General features: G+C 50.9%; 1 protein-coding gene across 2 annotated transcripts; it reads left to right on the top strand.

Annotated features, from left to right (window-relative positions):
* The first annotated feature begins 7326 nt into the window (after positions 1-7326).
* On the top strand, positions 7327-8609 carry LOC124678922 (probable BOI-related E3 ubiquitin-protein ligase 3). 2 transcript variants are annotated; one of them, XM_047214778.1, is made up of 3 exons: positions 7327-7697; positions 7785-7919; positions 8007-8609. In XM_047214778.1, the coding sequence occupies exons 1-3, from the start codon at positions 7461-7463 to the stop codon at positions 8529-8531; spliced, it is 897 nt and encodes a 298-aa protein (XP_047070734.1). In that variant the 5' UTR covers positions 7327-7460; the 3' UTR covers positions 8532-8609. The 2 variants fall into 2 exon arrangements, with proteins under 2 accessions (XP_047070734.1, XP_047070733.1); XM_047214777.1 differs by having other exon boundaries at positions 7327-7919.
* Positions 8610-9023: the final 414 nt, after the last annotated feature.

Raw genomic sequence — 9023 nt, 5'->3', positions numbered from 1 at the left:
CATCAAGGTGCAGGTGAAGGCAGGAATTCAGACTTTCACTCCGCTGATTGCTCTTCATACCAAGCCAAAAACCCTCTGTCAGAAAAGCTGCAGCCCACGAGTGCCTCTTCCTGTACATCCTCTTCAACCAAATTTCGGTGTTCTCCGTCTTCCATCTTTTTAAAAAAGCATGCCATCTCTGCTCAAATTCGGCTATGGACGTGCTATAGTACAACATAGATCGGAACTCGCCCAACGACTTGTGACTGAGATGGATCTTCATATTCTTTTCAACATGCCATGAACATATGCGGTGCCAGACATCGGGAAATACAGTGCGGATTGCCCTAATCATCACTGAGTCGGCGTCCGTAATTACACTCAAAGGCTTCTTCTGACACATTGCCCTCAGAAATGTTTGCAGCAACCACACATAAGTTTCTTCTGTCTCATCTGAAACTATGGCACAACCAAAAACCGTAGTCCTATGGTGATTGTTCAGACCAACAAAAGGTATGAATGGCATATGATAGTGATTCATCTTGTACGTGCTGTCAAACATAAGGACATCTCCATAGTCCTCATAGTCCTGTACAGGCTGCGAGTCACACCAGAACATTCTCTTCAGCGGTCCTTATTTATCTAAGTCGTAGTCGAAATAAAAACTTGGGTCCTTCTCCTTTCTGCTCAGCATAATGCCTATGGTCGTGATAGCATCACCCTTTGCAAGTAGTTTCCTCTTTTCCTTGCTGCAAAGGTTGTACAGATCCCGTCGGACGTACCCAACGCCGCCATACCATCCACTTCTGCTAATCATGGAATCCATTATGGTGTGCTTCCTAATACCTGCAGCTCCCATAGCTAAGATCTCAGCCTTCTGATGCTCTCTGATTTTTCTATGCGACCAAAGAAAAGGTGTTTCATCCGATCTTGCGGGCGTATGATTGTGCTTGTCATCAAAACTATCAACATACCAGATACCAAGTTTTTCATTCAGCTTCACAGTCATGTGCGCCTCACAGTTGCATCGAGACAGAGGTCTGAGCCTCCGGCTATGTCCCTCTTTGGTCATCAACTTTGGATCACGCTCACCTTCCCTCGAACACAAAAAACGCCTGTAACGCCTATGTCTTGTATTTTTTTTGCTATATCTGACCTTATCCAATCTGATGCTGAATCCATTATCTTTGGCATAGCTGTTGTAGAATACGAATGCAGCCTCTTCACTAGGAAAAGTCATCTCCTTTATCATCATGTACAGCTCTATTGTATCCTCTGCCTGACAAGCTAAACTGAGGTTCGCATCATCACCATCATCAACATGGGACTGTCACATGAAAAACATAGCAATCAAACTCTAATTTTATTATGTGTCTATTAATTTTTTTGGCTTCCACAAGTAATTAGCCAATACATACCTCCATGTTGTTCGACGGATTTGGCTCCACCTAATGTTTGCCACCTACTGACTCATCATAAAAACAATTCTCCACGTCGGATTCACCATAATAGTCATAAACATTTTCAAGTCGATATATTTCCTGCAAAAATTAAAGACAACAAGTAAATGTAACTCATTACTATTTCCCAGTTTTTAATTGTAATCTCATTTCGTTGCATATCAAATAACAATTACACTCCATGTACCCCATTGCTGTTTTCGTCCAACGCAACCTCACTAATATCTCTCTCATAATCATTGTCAATGTCCATCTACATATTCAATGATAACATGACAATGTTAAAACATTTATTGTTCTGCATTTGATTTCCATGAAAAAAATTAATATATCAAAGACACTTACATTAATAATTGCTTCCCTCCCATGCTCTGAGCTCATGGAATTATCTGACCTTGAACCAACAAAAATATTCTCACTCGCTGACAAAGATTCATCACCAAGCCCCGTTCTAGAATTATCTGACTCATCTCCATGAACTCCAATTCCAGGAACCTTCTCTACCTCACAAACACCAGACCTCGTCTCATCCATTTCGTAGCTATAAAAGAAATCACAAATTCAGTGCATCCGCATCAATTTTTTTCCAGAAGTTAGCATGATCCAACAAGAGGTGAGTTATCATGTGCGTACCTACCAGTCGATGCGCCGGAGGAGTAAGCCTACCCCCACCACAGGGGTCGATCGATGCGTCCGAGGAGGAAGAAGCCGCTAAGGCCACACTCAAGGGAAAGAGGAGCCGGCCCTAACCCTAGCTGCGCTCGCCCAGACTTATCTGGTTGGAGCGATCAAGGGCGACGGCGAAGACGGCCGATGGGCCAGCGGCAGATCCCACCCGCGAGGAAGAGGAACCCTACCCCCACCAGCTCGTGCTCGCTAGGGTTCCAACAAGGAGTAAAATGCTCACGGCGATCGCGGCAACAGAAGGGGACGTGCACAACGGCGGAGACTTTATCTGGTTGGAGCGATCAACGGCGACGGCGGAGACGGCCGACGCGCCAGCGGCAGATCCCTCCCGAGAGGAAGATCAACCCTACCCCCACTAGCTCGTGCTCGCGCTAGGAAGTACAACTTCCTCCTCCTCACGACGATCGCGGCAACAGAAGACACATGCACGACGATCGGCGAGTTTTAGGCGAATTAGATCTTAATTAACTGCTCACGTGATCTCCATTTTTTTAAACGTGGTGTACATATACCGTATCCATACATATGGGTATACACGGGCTGGATATGGGTTCGGGCGAGCCCAACGCTTAAAAAAAAACTCAATTTGACCCCTCAACTTCACTTAGGGGGGAGCACCGGAGCATCCCTCCTGCAGCCTACGAAACACACCCTTAGTGAGTTGAAATTATGTCAAACATGTATATGGGCTACCACTCGACTTGAAGTGCACATAAGATTCGTGTAACATGGACCAATTATATAAGTAAGTATGGAGTAGAGAAAATAATATAGTTATTATTATCCCGTTTCCATGTTTGTGATTACGTTGATGTTCTATACTATCGATTGCATGAGTTCCTTATTGTGTGATCCGAAGGAAAACTTATTTGCATGTGTGGAATAATCAACAGAAGCCAGTGCCCAACCTAGTCAGGCCAAGGCACGAAACTAGGAATTTTTTGCATTGGTTATCATATTTTCTACCTTTTCCAGCGGGCTCATGCTCCATAGATTAATGTTATTTAACACTAGTTATTGAAGGTTTTGCTAGTGTCATTGGGGTCATGACACCCTTGCTGATAAGGGAGGTTCAGCGCTTGTTAGGCGTATGCGTTTGCTCATTTATTGTTAATCGTCTTTTTTTTTCTCACCATGTGCATAGTTAATGTAAGCGAGGATGCTGACAATAATGAGGGCACATTGTAAGAGCAAGAAAGGTGTTGGATAGCCCCACTTATGAGATGTTGCGAGATCACCCCATCAATATCTTGTCGATATCTTCTCATAATATCCCGACTTTTACTTGCGTCTTTAGACCATGACAATGTCATCAAACGGATACCAAACGTTATTCCGTAACTGGGTAGTACTTGAAGCAAGACGATTTTAGTGCGATAGTACAAAGTTCCGTCGATAAAGATCTCCGACGACATGATGGGATTCGTGACCGAAAGAGGTGTTTTTATATGTCCACGTATGGTGAACATGTAGGCTTAGACCCTAACCGTTTAGCGTCATATAAAAATGGTATGGTGAAATGGAGAATTTGAGAGAATGGTTCCGAAAGTGTTTTGGAAGTTCTTACAGGTATTATGGGAAGTCCATGCAATATATTTGTGTGAAGGAAGATGTTTCATGTGACAAGTAATAATGTATTGTTGAATGGAAGCAAGTAATTGACCAACTAATGGGGACCAAGGTGGGCCAGGAAGGCGAGTCAGCGGATGCTCGCCAAAAATAGTGGCATGCTATTGTGGACGGAGGAAGTGGAGGAAAATTTCCTATAACCTTGTCTTCGAAGGAAAACATGAGAATTTTACAAGAAATATCTATAAAATTCCTAGAGATAGACGAATGTCTTTACTGGTAGCTTCATAACATATGATTGTACTTTACAATGTGGGTTAACATTGATGTGAGTATATATATTATGATTTCTTTGGTTTTCTATATTTGTTTGAACTAACCGCCCTAGTTTACAGAATTACCGTTTCTTTCAATTGTCCGTTTTGCATTTGCATTTCAATCGTACGTTGTGTTCTTGTTGAGTTTGTGCCAAAGCTAAACGTATGACTTCACCAGCTTAAGATAATATATAGTGATATAAATAATTTGTAAAATATTCCATCAAATTTAACTATATTGACTTAGTCCATAGTTAAAGTGTGACTTCACGTCGGGCTGAACGTGTGAACCAGGCACGTTGAACTTCGGATAAACTGCAGTAACCGTAAACAAATCAAGTTACTGTAGTTGTACCGTGTTGAGAAAACAAGAAGCTTTGAATACGCCTGGCCCTTGTGGCCCATGGGGCAGGAAATGTACTCCCAAAACGCAGCAGTGTCAACCGTTGCGCAGCTAAGCTGGCGCCGTGCATGGCATGCTATTCCGTGGACTGTTCCCGCCTTGATATCGGCACAGCACTGAGGTGGCCGGGGACCGCGACGACGGGCGATAGCATGCATGTATATGCATGGCAGTGGGCGCAGTGGCATAGTACACGGAGATACACTGGGCGGGCGGACGTGCAGGACCTACCGGCGCGCTGTGTCCCGTGCAGCCCTGCGCGCGCCTGCGGTCCTCGATCTAAATCGTCTGCTGTTGCAAGGTTGAAAGAAAACAAACGCCATAGTTTTGTGGCCCTGTGTTGTGGGGTCAGATCAGATCAGATCGATCAAGTGCCCTCTGCATGCAATGCATCCATGTATACTTGTATAGGGACTGGTCCATCACTGCCATACTACTAGAGTACATTGTTGGGTGCTTGCGTAGTCTGTAGCAAGGAATCGTACGTGACGACGGATGGATGGCAGCTGCTTCCCATCTCTACTGGTCCTGGCCACGGCACCTTCACGCACCACAAGGTGGGCATGTATGTATAGGACGTATGTACGCTCCCCGAAACGATGGAGCCTAGCTAGCTAGGACCTTTATTAATTGGACGTGTCAACCCACTGTGTGCGTGCTGCTGCCCGCTATCTAGACACTGTGTGTTGGATCGGCGCGTCGTAGGCATATGCACGTGGCGGCCATGTGTGGCTGGCCGCGCGCGCCAACTGTGCACGGCACGGCCACGGGCGAGCAGCAGCGCACCCCTATTACAACGTGGATCGCGCGCTGCTCGCTCGCACAGCTACCCGATCGAGAACCGTACGCGTACCAGTGGTGCAGTGCAGCGTGTCACGTCAGTATGGACGCCCGAGCGCACTAGCGTCGTGATCATTGCGGCTCGCTGCTTCGCCGGGGTACGGCGCCCATGCATGCACCATGCACAGGCCGCTACTATAGCTTGTACCGCCGCATCATTTACGTGCACTGTGCGCCTAACTTCTCTATTATCGTTTACCGATTGATCGATGCTGATCGACACGGACAGATGGCCGGACGGTCGGGGTACCCGGCCACAGCTACACAGTGCGCGCGCTTCCAAGGATGGATGGGTGGATCGATGGATCGGTGCTGCGTTATGGCCTATGGGCGAGATCGCGACCCGTCGGCGTGGCCGTCCCTACGCTGTAGCACTACTGTAGCAGTAGCCAGCAAGCGTAGTACGGCCACACAGCCAACAGGGTCGCAGTTGGTACAGTATGGAGTCGAGCGGCCTGATAAAGGTAGGGTAGCGAGAGGACAGACACTATGATTAAGTCTGTCAACTATGTAATGCCTGTAGGAGCAGTTTTTTTTTTTACCTGACAGCCCCGCGCGCGCGCGTACATGCATGCATGTGTTGCGATTAATGTCCTCCATCCAGGATCGTGATTTTGTACGTAGGGCAGGCCGCGCGGTGTCCGGTCGATGCAGTGCGCGCAAGCAGATCGCAGAGGTACAGCAGCAGCTAGCAGTGGCGCCGCTCGTCACGCCATTCCCGCTGGCGATGTTTAATGCGCGGCCCGAGATCGAGTGGTAGTACGTGTGCACGGGCACGGGCAGGGTTGGCAGCGTGGTGCTCCGTGCCTCGCCGTGCCGTGCCGTGCCGTGCGGTGGGTGGTGGTCGCAGTCTCCGGCAGGCGTGCCTCCGGGTCAGATAGAGTCGGGCCGCGCCAACGGGGACGGACGACCGACGGAAGCGGCCGGTGCGCGCCATCAAGGCTTGGCGGGAAGGACAAACGGACGGACTGCACGCGAGATAGTTGATTGGACGTAGTAAATGTGGGCACTGACCAGCCCTGGTGTTTAGTGCGCGGGATCTAGCCAATTACCTGTGGCCGTATGGGCGAAGACTGATGCTAGTACCCGTGATTCACGCATCTAACTGCAGTTTGGTGTAATCACTTAAACTTCTGTATGAACGTTTGTAGATCCGGGTCTGGGGGACACACACATCACGGTCACGCGCTTGGCGTTTCGGGAGGCGTATTCAAACCTGCTGTGCTGTGTGTGTGTGACTGACCTGACCGACGAGGCATTCAATGGCACGCCACCACGTTAGGTTGTCTCTGCGTGACTTGGTGGGTGGGTCAGTGGGTGCGCTCGCGCGTCTGCGGCACCCTGCACCTTAATTCTCGGTCGCACCGCGCCGTGGCCTGTGCCGTTGAAACTGCTCCGCATCTCAAAATACTCCACAATACTTTTTTATTATATATTTGGTGCCTAGTATCTAGATTATGCATAGTCAGTCGGTCCACTAGCAACAGTAGCAATGAAGCACGCAATGTTTGACAAGCATTTCCTCCATCAGGTGAAGGCTTAAAATAAATCCACTTGGTTTTTCCGCGCGTGTCAGCTTCCCCCGTCACTGCAGCTGGACCACACAAATAATTCATGTTTAAATTACACTACGTAGTACTCCTACTTGTTAATAATGGAAAATGGCACAAGAGCGTAACCATCGGAAAACGTCAAAGCACCGAGGAGTGAGAGGCCCACCTTCATTATCATGATCATGCAACCCCCACCAGGCCCACTCTCCACATCTCACATCGCTCTCTCTCCACGAATCAATCGCCTCAGCAGGCAACAAAAAACGGGGCAGGAAAAAGAAAGCAGGAAAGAGGAAAAGCATTCCACACCGATAGCACCCCATTATTAAAGGCAGGCGCGGATGGGAAGGCATCGCATCCGTCCAAGCAGTCCGCTTTGGTTGCTGCCACCCCCGTCCGTCCCTCCGTCAAAATAAACAAGAGGCAGACAGCTTTTGTCCCCTTGCAGGCACCCAACGTGTCTCTCTTCACCGCCACGCCGTATATATAACCACCTCCCCCGTCCTCCACGCCTCCCACTCTCTCCAGCCGTTTCCGCTCCCCCACCCACCTCCCCTCCCTCCTCACACGCATCGTCTCTTTGCGTGACCTTGCCTTCTCCGCCCCGCTCCTCCATCTCCATCTACAAGATAGCGGTGCTGCCGTCGTAGCAATGGCAGTGCAGGCGCGGTTCCTCCCCCACGACTTCAGCGCCTTCAAATCAATGGAGGACCCCTCCTCCCAGTTCTTCCAAGACTGCGCGCCCGCCGTGCCCGGGAACGGGAACAACACCACCGTCCTCAGCGACCTCCCGCGGAGCGAGCTCACCTGCAACGACAACTACGGCTTCGTGCCCAGGAAGCGGGCGCGGATGACCACCGAGGAGCCTGCGGCGGGGCTCGCCGAACTCGCCCGGCAGCGCCTGATTCTGCAGCAGCAGCAGCAGCAGCAAGAGGCGGCGGCGATGCACGGACTGGTCCTGCCTTATGACGCGCAGACCACCAGGTCCGTCGGTTCCGGCGCGGCGTCCACCAGCGGGAGGATGGCCAATGCCGCCGCCGCCGTCTCGCAGGGCCTCACCGCGCTGCTCTTCAACCAGGGCGTCGAGACCGACGCGCTCATCCGGCTCGAGGTATGCGCCTGCCTGCCCATCGTACCGTTGTTTTCCTCCAGCCGAACGTACGGTTTTCTGAATCATTTCTCCATGATTGTCCTACAGAGCGAGCGCATGCGTGCGGGGCTCGACGAGGCGCGCCGGCGCCACGCGAGGGCAGTTCTCGCCGCCGTCGAGCGCGCGGCGGCGGGGCGGCTGCAGGCCGTGGAGGCCGACCTGGAGCGCGCGCGGTACCGCAACGCCGAGCTCGAAGAAAGGCTCCGGCAGATGACCGCGGAGGGCCAGGCGTGGCTCGGCGTCGCCCGGAGCCACGAGGCCGTGGCCGCGGGACTCCGCGCCACGCTGGACCAGCTCCTCCAACCCACCTGCGGCGGCGCCGTCGAGGCCGACGCCGAGGACGCCCAGTCCTGCTGCTTCGAGACCGCTGGCGACAACAACGCCGACGACACGGCGTGCAAGGGGGTCGCGGCGGCGGCGCCGTCGTGCAAGGCGTGCGGCCGGGGGGAGGCATGCGTGCTGCTGCTCCCGTGCCGGCACCTGTCCGTCTGCGCCGCGTGCGAGCCCGCCGTCGACACCTGCCCCGTCTGCGCCGCCACCAAGAACGCCTCGCTCCATGTCCTGCTCTCCTGATCCTCGCCGGCGTACGGTCTAGTTCGACGTTCTACCATGCGTGTGTTTTGTTGTGCTGCGTGGAGTTTAGCCAGCGTGGCACCAAGGATTAAGTGATCCAGCAGGCATGCAGTTACAGGTGCTGAATTTGCATGTAGTACAAGAGCGTAGGATAGTTCTTATTTTTTATTTTAGTTGCTAGGATTACCTGTTAATGTTTCTGGGCTACTAACTTACTTTTGGTTCGGGTTAGTAAAAACATTTCCGTTGTTGGTGAAATAGTACATCAGTTTGGGTTTCAAGAATTCGTATTGCATGCAGTACCAAAACTGTGTTAATTTTCAGACGACCGTAACAGCCCTGCTCCATCCCGTCCAGTGTGTGCGAAGATGCTCATGCCATGTTGCGTTGCGCTGTAGTACTGCTGTTCGAATTGATCCCTTTACAATATCTTTATTTTTCGTATGTGTCGATCTTGACCAGTCTAAAGATGCGGAGTACTGTGTGTGCCCA

This window comes from Lolium rigidum, chromosome 7, assembly GCF_022539505.1.
Source record: "Lolium rigidum isolate FL_2022 chromosome 7, APGP_CSIRO_Lrig_0.1, whole genome shotgun sequence".
Lineage (NCBI taxonomy): Eukaryota > Viridiplantae > Streptophyta > Magnoliopsida > Poales > Poaceae > Lolium > Lolium rigidum.
This window is presented reverse-complemented; position numbering and strand designations above follow the sequence as displayed.